At 35.2% G+C, this 17,489-nt stretch overlaps 1 protein-coding gene across 2 annotated transcripts in view; it reads right to left on the bottom strand.

The window, feature by feature from the left end:
* Window positions 1-3,924: 3,924 nt before the first annotated feature.
* CCNC (cyclin C) overlaps window positions 3,925-17,489 on the bottom strand; it is a 28,972-nt gene continuing 15,407 nt past the window's right edge. The window contains exons 6-12 of one of the 2 annotated variants that reach the window (XM_040474249.1): window positions 13,606-13,661; window positions 12,688-12,723; window positions 11,922-12,013; window positions 11,255-11,322; window positions 7,608-7,687; window positions 6,590-6,708; window positions 3,925-5,161 (exon numbers count right to left, since the gene is read on the bottom strand). In XM_040474249.1, coding sequence (XP_040330183.1) covers window positions 5,107-5,161; window positions 6,590-6,708; window positions 7,608-7,687; window positions 11,255-11,322; window positions 11,922-12,013; window positions 12,688-12,723; window positions 13,606-13,661 — 506 coding nt within the window. In that variant the 3' untranslated portion in view covers window positions 3,925-5,106. Of the gene's footprint in view, window positions 5,162-5,332; window positions 5,799-6,589; window positions 6,709-7,607; window positions 7,688-11,254; window positions 11,323-11,921; window positions 12,014-12,687; window positions 12,724-13,605; window positions 13,662-17,489 lie in introns of those variants that run through there. The other variant, XM_040474250.1, reaches the window with a different exon arrangement.

A 17,489-nucleotide genomic window follows, 5' to 3' on the forward strand; every position in this document is an offset into this window, starting at 1 on the left:
ACCTTAGGAGTAAAGGTGAACCAGAAATTGTCCAACCCTCATAAAAATGTAAGACCAGCTTCGAATCCACTAAATCACTGAATGAATTAAGGTGATCTTAGGAGCCTACCAGAAGTAAATCCCCTCTTAGAGAAAGACATCATTAGCTAGCTAGAGCAAAGGGTTGGCAGTAATGAATTTTTTAGGTTTGTGGGCCATAAGGTCTTTGTTGCAACTATTCAACTCTGCTACTGTAGCACAAAGCAACCACAGACAACACATAAAGGAATGAGTGTGGCTGTATCCTAACAAAACTATGGCCACTTAGGCTCAAATTTTCTATTTCACGTGTTGCCAAATATTCTTCTTTTCATTATTTTCAACCATTTAAAAATATGGCAAACATTCTTAGCTCAATGGCCAGACAAAACTAGATGGCAGGTGAGATTTGGCCCATGAAACATAGTTTATAGACCCCTGAGCCAGAGCCATAAATATTCTCTACATTTCTTTGTATTCAATGTTCGGAATTCTATAACATTTATTAGAAATGGCAGTAAATAATACTCTGGTTTCTCTTCAGATCGCATAAATCTTTCACCTTTTACTAAAGAAATGGCAGTTGGGGCGCCTGGGTGGCGCAGTCGGTTAAGCGTCCGACTTCAGCCAGGTCACGATCTCGCGGTCCGTGAGTTCGAGCCCCGCGTCGGGCTCTGGGCTGATGGCTCAGAGCCTGGAGCCTGTTTCTGATTCTGTGTCTCCCTCTCTCTCTGCCCCTCCCCCGTTCATGCTCTGTCTCTCTCTGTCCCAAAAATAAATAAATAAACGTTGAAAAAAAAAAATTAAAAAAAAAAAAAAAAGAAATGGCAGTAAATAGGACCTCACAATTGAAACATAAAAAAAATTAAAAACAAATCTACATATAATTGACATGTTGGCATTTTCAGACAGACTTTATATTGTTTTCAATGTTATTTTTGAGAGAGAGAGAGAGCAGAGGAGAGGCAGACACAGAATCTGAAGTAGACTCCAGGCTCTGAGCTGTCAGCCCAGGGCCCCACGTGGGGCTCAAACCCATGAACTGTGAAATCATGACCTGAGCCGAAGTCAGATGCTTAACCAACTGAGCCACCTGGGCACCCCCTGCCCCCAGACTTTTAAAATACCTATGCTTTGTATTTTCAATAACTTAGATGACAAAAATTATTAATGGAAGTAATAAGTAGTTGGAAACTACAAAAAAGTATCAAACAAATTCTAGAATTTAAGAATAACTGAAATTAAAAACCCAGTAGATGGGCTTAACAGATTAGACACAGCTGACGAGGATTAATAAAAATGAAAAAAAAAAAACATTAAAACAAAGGCAAAGAAAAAGAAGTGTATTCCTCATATCTTGTATACCTAAACAAAGATAAAGGACCCAGGGAAGAATGTCTCCCTATGAGTGACTTAGGGAGTAAATGAATTATAAATGATTCTGGTGACAAATTAATAAAATGTACAAAGTAAATTGAGCAAATTACAACGAAGGCATTACTAACCTTTCAGAAAGCCAAAAATATTCTAAAAGAAATGTAACCACAGTACACTACAGAACACATTATACATATATACTTGATATACACTGAGTATGAATTTAACAAAAATTACACAATTGGGAAGACAATGGGAGTAGAAGTCTTAATGTAGAACCAGGTTGGTGAGGAAGTGGAAGCAAGAGAATAGAGGGAGGTGTGTGAGAAAGTGAAATCTTCATTTTCCATAGGAAAGTTAGGAAGTTAATAGATAATTTTACTATTGGGAAAAAAATCAAAATAAAAAGCTGGAGGGTAAACATAGGAAGCAGTAAGGTAATTAAGAACATGGGGGGGGGGGGGCGTCGGGCAGCTACCCAGGTTTTAAGAATTAGAACCTGGGGCACCTGGGTGGCTCAGTAGGTTAAGCACCAGACTTTGGCTTAAGTCATGATCTCATGGTTCACAGGTTCGAGCCCCACATTGGGCTCTCTGCTGTCAGCACAGAGCCCACTTTGGATCCTCTGCTCCCCACCCCTCTGCCCCTTCCCCAATTGTGTATGCTCTCTCTCTCTCCAAAAAAAAAAAAAAAAAAGAGAGAGAGAACCTAATCTGGGGTGCTTGGGTGGCTCAGTTGGTTAAGCATCCAACTGGTGCTTTCAGCTCGTGAATTTGAGCCCTGCATCAGGCTCTGCACTAACAGTGTGGGGGCTACTTGGGATTCTCTCTCTCTCTCTCTCTCTCTCTCTCAAAATAAATAAACATTTTTAAAATTAAAAATAAAATAATTAGAACCTAATCCAAGCTCGTCACTCTTGACCTGTGACATTTCTCGTCTCTACAATAATTGTTCTGAGAATTAAATGACTTCATCATGTAGAAACCCAAGAACATTCTTGTCACCTAAGTGCCCAATAAAAGCTATAAGCTTGTTACTTGTAAATGTGGAAGTTAACATAACAGCAAAGAAATAACTAAAAGTTGCTCTGGGGGGCAGGAATGCTCAAGCAGTAGGGAGAATGGGTCAGGAGTCTTAACATTTCCCTTGTCTTACAGTGCACAGTCCAACAGAATTAAAGCCATTATGTGATTTTGAATTGTCTTACATTTTAAAAAGAGGTGAATTTAATTTTAATCGTGTTTTATTTGGTCCTGTCATTTAAAATGTTAGATATTTTACATTCTTTTGTATTATGTATTGAATCTAACATGTATTTTTACATTTACAGCACATCTCAGTTCTGACTAGCCACACATTCAGTGTTCAACAGCCAAATGTACCTAGTGGCTGTCACACTGGACAGTACAGTCTACAACTCTTTTTTTTTAACAACTTATCATCAGTAGGTGATAAGTCACAGAAAGCAACAACCAGCCATGATATGCTGTCTGTGGAAGACACCTTTAACAGTAGTCTACCCTCTCGAAAAAAAATTTTTTTGAACTTGATCAAGCCTTTACATTCAACTACCAATTTATAGAAAATACAGAAAAAGGAGCATGTTAAATGGCACTTCAAAGATACATTTAGTAAGATCCATATGGTGGGAAACCCTCCGTAGATAACCAAACCAAAAAGGGGAATTTAAAAAATAAGACAAGAGGAATCCATGAATTTTAAAAGACTTAAAGGATTTATCAATCAGTTGCAATGTCTGGTGCTGATCCTGACCAGAATTATTTATTTTTCATGGTATTTGTAACTGAAAATATGAACAATGAATATTTGGTAGTACAATATTATTTTAACTAATTCTCTAGGTATAAAATTTTTTTCTAAGAGCCATTATCTTTAGGAATACACACTGAAATAATTATAGAGGAAATATGGTATCTTGCATTTGCTTCAAAATAATATGCATGTTGTGGGAAGTTGACGCAAATTTAGGTGAAATGAAATTGGCCATGAACTGGTCATTATGGAAACTGGGTAATAAATACATGGAGGTTCATTACAGAATTTTATTTACTCTTGTATATGTTGCTTTAAATTTTCTATAATAAGAGGGTGAAAACAAAACAAGTCATATGTACTAACTTTCAAAATAAAAATTTTAAAAGAATATAGGTAGGCTTAAAAAAAAACTTAAGGTTAAGTCAGTGGTTGTGATATATAATCACTACGCTCTTCCAACTCAAACCCAACCTTAATTCCTTCAGACCTGAGGAGAGCATTTTTCCTTATTTCTTATTCTGCCCGTAAGCCCGTAAGACCTACGTTTATCATTGGTACTGACTTTACAGTACCACTTTACCACTTTACCCCAACTTATCTGATCCTCTCCACAAGGAAGCAAAACTCTACAGTCTAAGAGCCATTTGAATTACCCACTTGACAAACTATAGAAGACTTTAAAACTCGTCTAAAGGAAGGACACTCGGAAAACATAGGCAGATTCAAAATGATAAATTCAAGACATTAGTCATAAACTGGAGAACATTACTTTTATTCTTGAAGTTTCATACTAGGAAGTCAACACTTAATTTAATAATCCATTGTTCACAATTGATTTATAAAAAAACTTAATCCTTAAATTGTACATCAATATCCTATGACTTCAAATTTCATCACTCTCCTTCAAATCTGAAGAAAATGATTAAGTTCCACAGACAGCACAGTCCCACTGACATAACAATTTGTCCAAGTCCTACACTCATGAGAATTAAGAATGGCCAGTATCAAACTGGCCTGAAACCTGATTGTGTTCCTGGCTCAGGATACCTGTAGTAAATTTGTAAATCCACACTAAGACACAAAAATAAACTAGGGAGTGTATGTCATATAAAAACTTTTCACAGTAGAGTAAAAATTAACATTAAAATGTTACCAAATTTCAACCATATCATGGTGTTTTATCCAATTAACTTTCAAAATGCCTGATTAACTGTGAATCAAATGCAAATAAGGTCATGTAGGATTTTTTTTTTTTTTGTTTGCCCAGCATTTCAAAATGGTTATGGAATTAATATAACTTTTAAAATGTCAAAGTATGCTATACATATTGCACTTTTCTGCTAGGCTGGGCTAGTATCTTCCATGGCAAGATACTAAAACTACGAATAAAATACACTTTTAAATCAATAGGTACTTGATTAATTTCCCTGAAATTATCAATATCGTTACCAAAATCTTCCAGGATTTTGTAAGATTTGATTCCTTAAATACAGTTTTAAAGTTTAACTTAAGGAGGGAAAAAAACCCTCATATATTTGACTTTTTATGTCTTTTTTTGGTCCTTCAATGACCAAAGAGAATTTTAGACAAATTATGCTTCATGTTTCCTGGCTTAATAAAAAGCTATAATTTCTATTATCCAAATTAAGAAAAATTATACTAATCAAAAGTTATTAATTTTGAAATGTCTATGTATGTCTGTCTGTAGGTCCCCTTAGAACCTTTCCAAACTTTTATAATCAAGAGATTTCAATCAATTATGTACTAGAATCAAATCAGGTAAGGTAAAACTTATTTTGCAAAAATAAAATCACTTCCCAATATGCTTGACAGAAACAAGCTATTCATTTTCATTTGTGTTCCATTGAAGACATAACTGAAATCTGTCCAATGGTTTATTTCCAACTGGTCCACTACGGAATTCTTCGGAATGTTTTAAGATTGGCTGTAGCTAGAGTTCTGACTTCCATTTGGACCCTGCTCTCCTTCACTGTTCAAGTGGGGAAGAAAGAGATTTTATACCAATTAAAAGACTCATTTTCAACACCCTGATAAGCCAACTAATTTTTAAAGTTAGTTACTCTATGGTAAAACTCTACAAAACAAAGACACTCCTGATTGTCTGACACAGATTGCAAAATTAAAATACAGAAGACTAACATTTGGTTTTATGTTTTTATTCTTCCATAACTTGGTGCCCTCACACATTATAAGTATTCTGGAAGTTAGCGTCCACATACATTCAAAACATTTAAATAAGGGTACGGGATTTCACTGTCATTACAGGTATCACTCAACATAGAGATTAGAGCTTTTTCTGAACAAATTTCCTGTAAAATTAAATCTTATATATAAAATCTTATTCCTACCAAATATGAAAATCAAGAAGTGTTCTTCTGAAAAAATGACTGTCCAAAGGCGTAATAAAATCACATGTAAATACAGCAAACTTTTATTTATGAGTCAGAAAATAAAAATGGCAATTTCCTGGAAAATGCTGAATACTTAAAAATAACTAAAACTGAAAAATACCAGTAACTGTGGCAATAGGATTATTGCCTTATCTTGTCCATCATCATCTTGCAGCTTCAGGCCCTGCCACTATTGGAGAATCACTCAGGGAATTTCTGCAAAAAATGCATCCAAAGGTAGCTGTTTGAATGAATGCCTTAAACAGCTCCTTGCGTAAGTTAATTTTTTCCAAATGGTAACATTAACTTATCAGATCTACAAATCTATCTTGATACATTCTATAACTTATTTTTCTTGATAAATGATTAAGATGGGTAGCATTGCTTTATTTCCCTTCACCTTTTTTCCTACTCTAAATGATCTGATGTGAGAGCTGAGAACCACTGAGTTAAATGAATAGATCCCATAAAAAACACCAACCAAAAAAAAAAAAAAACCAAAAAACTCTTAGTACAAGTGATTCATATTTAGCAAAATTATGGTACTATATGCCACAGTTCTTCAAGTCCCTCAAAAGCCAAAATTCTTTATTTATCTTTACAATATCAGGTCACTACGGAAATTTATGAAACAGGGTAATAGCCAATAGTGGAGGGTGAGGGGGAAAGGTAGAGTTGAAATGACATGGGATACTACAGAATTCTTTATTCCTGAATTTCAGATGAACTAGTTCTGCTTGAATTTATGTGCAGTATATAGCAATATGTTGAGGGATACCTGTAAGAGACCTGCCATTGCATTAGGAAGTTAACAGAGGATCAGATTAATGTATTTTTTTAAATGAGACACTGTCAATCTATCAAGTCAGATTGAAAAAAAGTTATATGTATCATGAAGTTTTGGAAGAAATTTCATGAAAACAATACAACATAATCTATGGAAAAATATGAAAATGTGTATGAAATACATAATGAAATGAAATCCATAATTAAAGTCTATAAAGTACCTGTTTGGAGGAGGTTTTGGTTTCGGCATCTTACTAAGAATAGTTGCCATCTCTTTTCTCTCATCAAAATTCTTCCACTGCTCATACAGTTTCAAAATAACCCTGATTATTTCCAAAATCTAGAAGGAAATATTGAAAAGTTCTCAGTAGCAGTATCAAGCAACATGTACTATGTAAAGAACACACATCCTGAGGAAACAGTGAAGACAGAATCTCTGTCCTTAAGTATTCGGGTTAGATTAGACAATCCTGATAAATGTGAAAGCAGTATTTTTACCGCACTGCTCTGTAGGCTTCTCCTTCAACCCTCTCATCTTTTAATATGCATACCTTGTCCATCCTTATCCATCTCTGCAGTTGGTTTCCTTCTATCTGCTAATATCTTAAACCAAAACAAAACAGGAAACTGGAACAGAGGTCTAAATCATGATAGAGTATGCCACTACAGAGTACATTCCTGTAACACCAATTGTTTCAAACAATTCGGTGGGAGGTGGTGCACCAAAGTCGTCGTTTTGTTTCTCCGTTAATTACATATGAGTTAAGGTGCTCAAAAACTGGCAGCTACAAAATCCATTGTATCCATTTCCCAATTAGCCCTTTCTTTCTCATCTGAGTAGACTACACTTGGATTGATCTAATGCTATCAACATTGCAGCAGAAAAGGTAGAAAAAAAGGGCAAAACCCACTTTGTCAGGAGGCAGGCTGTGTTACAAAAGTTTACAGTGGTATTTAGCAGTCTCCAGGTAGCTTTTACAATAATCCTAGAAATGAGGGGTAGCTTTGCAACTAAGAAAACCAAAAGTTTACCATTCTGTTTAAGTGTAAACCCAAAAGACAAATATAACCTAAACAGTCAATATCAATTCTTCTCACCAAACATGTTTCTTAATATTTTTACCAAAAATCATCTTAGCCTGGTGGACAGCATACGATTTTAGACTCATGTTAAGTAAATATCACATTAACTTTAAAATGTTCAAGCTTATATTCAATTAAGGGAATTTTAAAGACTACCTTCTCCATATCCACAGAAAGTTCAGCAAACCACTGTCTGGCATCTTTCTGCTGTACAACACAGGCTACATGTAGACAAGCTGGAAAGAAAATGAGAGAAAGGCCCATGTTTAACTGCAAACATGAAATGTAGGGACTTAGGGCTAAAGGTAAGATTTTCACTTAAAATATTCATCTGCATTTTCCAATATTCCTTATAAAAATGACATAAACTCATCTAAAAGTTACCAGTGACCATCCCATCAATTTAATATAACACAAACAGAAAAAATTAATAGACTGTATTAAGGTTCTTGATATCTACTGCTCCTTACTGTGTGCCAGCCATGGTATACTTGTTTGTGAGGGCATGTTAGGAAAAAATCCAGTGAAGAAACTAGAGCAGGGAAATGATCCCTGAACAGTGGTGAGTGGTAAAAATACACCCAAAGTCAGTTTGACATATTAAAGAGAAAAACAACAAAAACAACAATAATATGCTGATATATTTCAATAAATTATGTTTTAATATTTCAATTAAAAGCAGTGCTGCCTCTGTTTTAAGTTATTAGATAGGATCAAGTCAGGTGAACACCAGGCACCCAGGTATAGAACTCAGTGTTATAATCAAATAGAGCCTAGAAAAAAATGTAATGCATCATATACAATATAATTACAGTTGACCTTCAAACAACATGGGGCTTAGGGGCACTAACCCCCTCTGCAGTTAAAAAAATCTGCATGAAGGGGCACCTGGGTGGCTCAGTCGGTTGAGCATCTGACTTTGGTGCAGGTCATGATCTCACGGGTTTGGGAGTATGAGCCCCATATGAGGTTCACTGCTGTCAACTTGTCACTGAAGAACCCACTTAGGATCCTCTGTCCCCTTCTCACCAGCCCTCCGTGGCTTGCACTCTCCCAAAAATAAATAAATATTAAAAAAAAAAATTGCATGTAACTTTTGACTCCCGCAAAACTTAACTACTAATAACCTACTATTGACTGGAAGCCTTACTGATAAATAGTCGATTAACACATATTTTGTATATGTATTATATACTTTGTTCTTAAATAAACTAAGCTAGAAAAAAAAATGTTAAGACAATTATAAGGAAAATAGATTTACAGTTCTATAAAAAAAAACCCAAACCTGTGTATAAGTAGACCTATACAATTCAAATCCATGTTGTTCAAGGGTCAACTACATATACACATTACATACAATATAACCTAACAAAGAGAGTAAAAGAGCCCAACACAACAATCTACATCACAATTTTCCCTGATATAATTCCTACCAGCAGCTTGGCTACCCTGAGACACCAGCTTCTTGAGTTATATTCCCTGGTTTAGTTACCCATATGATTTTGCTAAAGATGTCAATTTAGGCAATCAGTGACTCAAATGGGAACTGACATAGTGGTTACCCCAAGTCAAACGAAGCTGTAAAGTGGGGTGTAGGTCCTGGAGAGACTGAGAGGCCAAAGGACTGAAATTACAGTAACAGGTAACTGAAATACAGTGGAAAATGCCATAACAGAGCATACACAGAGTAAATCAGAACCAGAGAAGACATCCTAAACCCGGACTGAGGTGATGTAGGGAGTTTGGGAATGGGGAGGGTGTCACTAAAGACATCTGAGCCAAGTCTTAAAAAAAAGGTGAGAGTGGGAGCAGAGAATGGTATGTATAGGTTAAAAGAAGCTATGTATTTTATCCAGAAACTGGGAGGAGAACTGAAAGATTTGAAAAAGCTCTTCCTGGGGCGCCTGGGTGGCTCAGTTGGTTAAATGTCTGACTTTGGCTCAGGTCATGATCTCACAGTTCACGAGTCCAAGTCCCATGTCTGGCTCTGTGCTGATAGCTCAGAGCCTGGAGCCTGCTTCAGATTCTGTGTCTCCCTTTCTCTCTGCCCTTCCCCCACTCATGCTCCCTCACGTGCACACTCTTTCTCAAAAATAAATAAAACATTAAAAAATAATAAAAATAATAAAATAAAAAGCTCTTCCTAGCTCAGGGTTTCTCAACCTTGGTGCTACTGACACTGTGGGCTGGATACTTGAGACTGCCTGTACATTGTAGGATGCTTAGCAACATCTCTGGCTTCTACACACTAGATGCCAGTGGTATCCGCCCCAGTGGTTATTTTGTAATAACCAAAACCATCTCCAAACATTGCCATACATCCCCTGGGGAGCAAAATTATCTCTGGTTGAGAACCACCAGCCTATCTCAACTGTGGCAGACAGACTGGCTCTCTGAGAACAGGGATACTAGATGCCAGTTAACCAGTAAGGAGACTGCTGTGGTCACCTGAACAGTGAGAAGATGGCTATGAGATTACCAAAAGGACAACTGAGAGGAAGGCACAACGGGTATTGGTTACCAACTAGATGTAGTATCGAGGGAGATGAAAGAGTCTAACGGTCAGGTTTCCAATTAAGGTAACTAACTACTGCTATTTACCAAGCTAGCAAAGACATTAAAAGGAACATCTTCTTAGATAAAGTGATAGGTTCAGTCCTGGTCATGAGTCTGAGGTGCCAGTGAGACGCCAAGTGGAGCTATCTAAAAGGTAGATATAAAGAACTGCTCAGGAGCAAGGCCTTGGTTAAATAAGGAGTTGAAACGTTTCAAGCCATAAGAAATAGTAGAAACCATGGGGCCCAGTGAGACTACTCAGGAAGAACAAAGATAGCAGGGGTGCAAAACTGCAGGACATGGACTGCTATTCCTTGCTTCTTACCCATGTGTTCCTTCCCAATGAACCCAGATTCCACTTCAGAATCCTTCCAAACACAATGGTTTCAGAGAACATCCAGGACTACAAAAGTATAATAACCTATTTGCCACCCCCAATGTAAGAAGGCTGAGAAATATTAACATTTAAGGAATAACTGAAAAAAGAGAAACTTATGAAAAGTAAGGTGGTGAGAAAATAGGGGGAAAATCAAGAAGACAGAATCATGGAAATCAATAGGAAAAAGAAACTAGTAAGTGCTTAATACATGGCAGGCATTACAGGTGCTCTACAAGATATTTAGTTCTTGCAACTAATAGTTCATTTAGTTCTTGCAACAATTCTGTATGCAGTTAGAATCCCCAACATTTTGCAATTAAGAAAACAAACTCAGGTTAAATACTTTTCCCACAATTGTAAAGTAAGCAAAGTTTAAATTTAGGACTATATAACTCCAAAGATTGTGTTCTATCCCATTACACTGCCTTCTACAGATAGATAAAATGGTAGCTAACTTATTCTTCCAGCAAAGCATTGACTACAGAGCTCCTTTACTGCACCTCTAAGGACTTAGTTGGGCTTAGGAAATAAAAGGCCCAGTTATTCTATGTAAGTTACAAGTAATATTAATAGGCTTAATTCTGAACTTTTCTTCCTAAACAAACAAAAATGTTCTATTCAGACACTGGTCAAAATTATTTTAAATGATTAAAAAAAAAAAAAACTTACCAAAAGAGTGGGGTGAGAGGGACAATAATCCTAATTTATGAAAGTTGCATTTCATATTACTGAAAGTTCACATGCAAGGATTAGTCTATTACTTCATGAAATGTAACAACATAAAGTATAATAGCGTGAAATTTCTTTTGAGATGATCTAAATATGCTTGTAACAATTTAACTAATAAAGGTATACCATGCTTACATACCTAAAGCTATCATGAAAGGAGGATACAGTAGGCAAAGATCCGTTCTGTAGGTATCATTCACTATCCTCCTATAGAAATGTAAATCATATTATTACTGAAATCAGAACTATCTTATATGATTGCACATCTCCCCCCAGAGAGGACCAGATTTCCCATCTTTGTACATACTTATATCTTTAATAGTACTGAAGTACAAATACAAAGGTGAAAAATATCAAGGAAAATGACCATAAGCATATTTTAATGAATAAAATTACAGCTAAATAGATTCTAAAACTTAAAACCCTACAATAAATTACAATATAAGGATTTTTCCAATTTTTCAAAAATTAGAAAATCAAAGAGGAAACCAGAAATTATATAATTAACTAATACGTATGTTGAATACCAACAGAAGTATTCTATTTGAAAAATAATGTCTTAATTTTTATGTACTCTGTTTTTCATAAGAATCAAATTTTAATGGAAATATTAATCAAATAAAGATCCTTACAAATTTAGCATTTATATCAATATAGTTAAAATTCAACAAGGAGATTATTTCATTTAACATACAACATCTTGGGACACCAGCTTAATTACTTTAAAAACACTAAACTTCATATCCAGTTGTCAACCTTCCTAGCTAATAACACATTACACTATGAATAACTTCTGTTCTAATTACCATGCAAGGGGAAGCAACATGTCTTCTTGGCCCATGTCCTGCACATACTGGAGCAAAGGTCTATAAGGATGATACACTATCAAGCAACAATCCTAGAAACAGTTTAAAAAATGTGTATGTATAAAAACAGATATATTACAACACAAAAACTTATCATTACCCAACTGATTTGTAATTGTGTATTTCAAAATGTATTTCTCTAACTCATGCTTGCTTCCCTCTTATTCTGTTAAGCAAGCAGTATGGCAGCCCTAAACTCTACTATAATAGTGAAGGCAGTGCTCTCTCTGGAATATACCTTGGTAAATCGGTTGGCAGTCAGTCAGCATCCATTCCCTTAGAGACTCAAAGTGTCACATCTGCAACACACTGAAACCTCTTATTAGCCTATAAATCCATAATTCCCAACTGGAGGAGAATTCTGCCAAAGACATAATCTATCTTTAAATAACACCACACACATACACAAATTGTGCAAATAATTTACAGTGGCTTAATGTCCTGACTAGTTTGCTTGTAATCCTTTTATTATAGTTACTATAGTACAGAAAAATTTTCCCATCCTAAGTGGGCTATACAAATTATTTTACAGGCTTCTGAGAGGATATAGGTGATGATGCTACTAGGTACTATGATTTTACCATCATGTATCACTTGGATGGTTTTAAAATGCACCTCCCTACAAATCATTTCTTTAAATAATTTCTGACTTCACTAAATTTGAACATGTTTTATTCTATTAATCACAAGGAAGTAATATACTTACCATTAGTTCTAAAAGATAGAATTCACATTCTAATATCTGTTTTAAAAATAAAAAGATTATAAATGTCAATGTGAAACAAATCAGTCTACTTAGTCTAACAATTTATATACATTACAGTAATACCACAAATTTTTACTAAAATTTTTTTAAATCAAGCACATAGCAGCTTATATGAAAATGAACATATGCAACAAAAATTACCTTTTTACTATACTACAATGAATGGAATTATGATTATATCCTTATGAGGAAAAGCCAGTTCCATATAAGGGTATCTATTTTTTTTAATTTAAAATATCCTGTGTAAACTTCAGATTTTCCAATACACTTCACAAATGCAAAATGCAAAAATGCAATGATCTCCACTTAAGTGTTACTTAATATATTACAAATCAATAAAAGGAAAGAATACTGAAAATGAAATAAAATAATCTAATTTACATAGAATGAAGAAATCCCTTGCAAAGCAGAAAAAGGACATGCCTCTTAAAAACGTTAATAGAAATTCATCTTCTAAACTAATGTAAAGTTTCAAATATAGTTTTCATACTGTTCCATTCTAGTAGTTCCCAGCCCTAGATGCACACTAGTATCACCTGAGAGATTTTAGAAAATACCAGTCCTCAGGCCTCAAGCATGAAAATTCTGTTTTAGTTGGTCTCTGGAGAGGCCCTGATATCAGCATTATGAAAAAGTTCCCAAAGCGATTTAATGAACATCCAGGGTAGATAACCACTGCTATTACATACTTTTTTTTTTTTTTTGGTAGAAGTAATTTAGCTTTAATTTTAGATTTAAGGTTTATATTCTTGTAGTACTCGAGACTGCCACTTACAGGTTTCAGTTTATTCTAACATAAAATGGAGCTAGTTTATATACAGCTTTGACAAGTAGTTTTATTTTATATAATATACTTACATGGTTCATCCTATAAGGGAATTCCTTTGGAAAGGCATATGAAAATCTAGTTTTTACTGCAGAAAACAAAAAATGACTTAGAAAATGAAAGAGTAAATTAAACCAATATTTCTTTAACAAGTGTAGAATATTAGAAGAAGGGGTAAATCATTTTTAGTAAGAGCTCTTAGAGATGCTTAGGGACCCAGATATTTGTTTTGTTTTCAGGTGAGGGGAAGAACTAAGTGGCAGGAAGGCCTAGGCCCCCATCTATATTACAATTAGAGAACTTCAATTATATACCTAATGTATTACTCTCCTCCTCTCCTGCTCACGCTCTCTCAAAAATAAATAAACATTAAAAAAATTTTTTTAATCTTTTCAGCTCTAGAATGATATTGTTCTGTTTTTCAGTAATTCAGCTTAGAAGGGATACAAGTTATGTATGTGTTCAAATATATATGTATTTCTAAATATACATAAAAGTTAAAAGGATACCATAACCAAAGAATGTTAACAGTGGTCATCTGATTTAAGAATTTTTATTAATCTGTACTATCTGTAATAGATACTTCTTTATCAAAAGATATATTTTAATAAAACCATAAGTGTACGTGAAAAGTTCCTACAACTTTTTCATACCACACACAAACACACACGTACAGTTACAACTCTCCTTTGTCACTAAGAAAATACAAATGAAGAAACTATTAACTATCAATCCTCTATCTCCTCAAAATGATATGAGTGTACACATTTAAGTACTACTATTTGAGAAAATTGTATCCAAGTCATTATGATGCAACATTTCATTAAATCAAGTGATTACCGACAGGCTCTAGAGGATCTGTTCTGTGATCCCTTCCACTTGTACAAAGCCCAAGACCTCACAGAGATTTAAATTTTTTTTCATTTATTCTATGTACTTTATTTTCAAAAAGTTTTATTTTGTAAACTGGGTATCCTAACTAATGTAGATAGGTAACATCTGCCAAGATTTGAACCCTAAACCATTTAAAATTGATATTAGGAAATGTATACTCAAGCTTTCCTTTCCTTCCTCCTTTAATTTATTTGAAAACATACCAATTATTTATTTCTGAGTTTTACAAATCCTTCTGATGTAAACAAGATGTAAAGTGTACAAATAAAACAGGTATTTATTTACATAATGGTCACTAATCAACAAGGTAAAGTTATCTCTACATTAAATAAATCTACATCCCTAACTCATAGACCTTGACACCTAACTTACTAAGATTTACCTGACACTGTCAACTTCTCTCCTACTCCATGATAAAATTGCTCTGCATTTTGGTTTTCTACCTCCTAATCCTTTTCTAACTTGGAGGAAAATGCACCCCTCCTTTCTATCGCTACCTCTACCACTTGCACATTTGCTTCCCATCTACTCAGTTGACAGTTCACACTTTGTTTTGCACCTTTAACCAGTCCTCCTCCAATAAATCTGTCCTATCACTTACTAGTATGCTCAAATTTCTCTTAAAAACAAAAGTAGATACAACCTTTATCAAATTATATTCCTTTGCTTTCTTAAAGTAGACTATTTTTTGGAACATTTTTTAAGTTTACAGAACTGAAGAGATAATAGTTACCACATCATCCATGTTACAGGCTGAATGTTTGTCCCCCCCAAATTCATATCCTGAAGCCCTAACCCCCGTGTGATGGTATTTGGAGGTGGCACTTTAGGGAGTTAATTAGGTTTAGATGAGGTCATGAGGGTGGGGTCCCCATGAAAGGATTAGTATTCTTTTTTTTTTTTTTTAGGATTAGTATTCTTATAAGAAGAACAGTAACCTGTCTGTCACGTGAGAACACAATGAGAAGGCAGTTGTCTGCTTGCCAGGAAACAAATGGCTGATCAAGGAAATGATCAAGGCAGACACTCTGTTTGATCTTGGACTCTCCAGCTTCCAGAACTGTGAGAAATAAACACCTACTGTTTAAGTGACCCAATCTATGCTATTTTGTTCGAGAAGCTTGAGCAGACTAAGACAACCGCTCACCCACCCAGTTTCCCTTGTTATTAACATTTTATATTAGTATGGTATATTGTTATAAATAATGAATCAATAGATAATTATTAACTGAAGTCCGTAGTTTATTCAGATCTCCTAGTTTTTTCCTAATGTCCTTTTGTCCGTTCCAGGCTCTCATCCAGGAGACAACTTTACATTTACTTGTCATGTCTCCTTAGATTCCATTTGGCTGTGGCAGTTTTCCAGACTTTCCCTGTTTTGATGACTTTAGCAGTTTTTGAGAGTACTGTATGTATGTGTGTGTGTGTGTGTGTATATATATATATATGTATATATTTTAAGTATTATTTTGTTGCTTGACCCTCTACTGGAATTTGTCTGATGTTTATTTGATGTTTAAACTGGTGTTGTGGGATTTTGGAAGGAAGGACAGAAAGTGCCATTTCATTCTATCACATCAAAGGTACATAATCCTAGTGATTTATCACTGCTGACACTAATCTCAATCACCTGGCAAAGGAAGTGTTTGTTGGGTTTCTCTTATTTCCCCCTGCCCTTTTCACAATGTACACATTAGAAGGAAGTCACTATCGGGATGCCTGGGTGGCTTAGTCAGTTAAGCGTCCTACTCCTGATCTCTGCTCAGGTCATGATCTCACAGTTTCATGAGAGGTTCGTGAGATCAAGTCCCACAACAGACTCTGCACCGACGACACAGAGCTGCCTGGGATTCTCTCTCCCTCTCTCTGTCCCTTCCCCACTTCCATGTGCTCTCTCAAAATAAATTTTAAAAACTTAAAAAAAAAAAAAAAGAAAGAAAAAGGAACTCTTTATGCACAACCAACAGCTAAGAAGTGGAAATTTATGCTTTCCCTATTTGAGGATGTAGTTAGGTACATAAATTATATGAAATTCTTCCATATTAGAGATTTGTCTCTTCTCTTTTATTCAATCATTTATTTATATCAGTATGGACCCGCAGATATTTATTTTACACTTTGGGTTATAATCTAATACTACTTTTTAAAAAACATTTTCTGGCACAAATTCTTCTAGCTTCAGTTGGGTTCCATGTCCCTCTGACACATCCCCATTAAAGGTAGGTTTTGTTTTGGGTTTTTTTGCACTTCCTTACTTTTTGGCACTATAAGATGCTCCAGGTCTATCTTGTTTATTTCCTGTCCCAATCATTTCTCCTAGGAGCCCTAGTTCCTTTTAATGGAGAATAGTATTAGAAACAAAGATCTGGGCACTAGGTGAACTCCCTGAAACTGGGATGTCATTGCTTATAGACTCTCTTAACTGACAAAGCCTACACACACACACACACACACACACACACAAGTCCACATATCTATAAATATTTATGTGTATTTATGTTAAGGTAAACATGAGTTCATAATGAGGTCTCTGATCACCACATGGATCATTCTAATCTCTCTTTGCTTATATGTATATTCCCACTCCAGCAATGAGAAACCTGGCTCTAAATATCTGCCATCCATTTACTATGGATGTATCTATCTAGTGGAATTGTTTAATTCCAGATACAAGTAAAGCAGTATCAGAATTGTTAACTTGTACCCACCTTAAGTATCAAATCTATCAACTAGAGTACAGTGCTTACATGCAGTTCCTTTCGCCTTTAGTCTTACAGACTATACTTCTCCCCAAAGTTACTTTGGTCAGCATGTCCCCACACCCCCTTCACTGAGGTTGTTTCATGTATCTGTAATATAGATTCTCCTCTTCTCAGCACCTACTTGCTTAATTCTTTGCAATCCGGCGTCAACCCCCACCCCATAATGTCTAATGACAGCTACATTCTCTCTCAAAGATCACAAACCCAAAGGTCTGGTTCCAAAGGTGTGTTTTTTTTCTTTGGTACACAACTTCCATGCA

The sequence above is a fragment of the Herpailurus yagouaroundi genome, unplaced genomic scaffold (genome assembly GCF_014898765.1).
Source record: "Herpailurus yagouaroundi ecotype Mexico unplaced genomic scaffold, PumYag 139, whole genome shotgun sequence".
Taxonomy (NCBI): domain Eukaryota; kingdom Metazoa; phylum Chordata; class Mammalia; order Carnivora; family Felidae; genus Herpailurus; species Herpailurus yagouaroundi.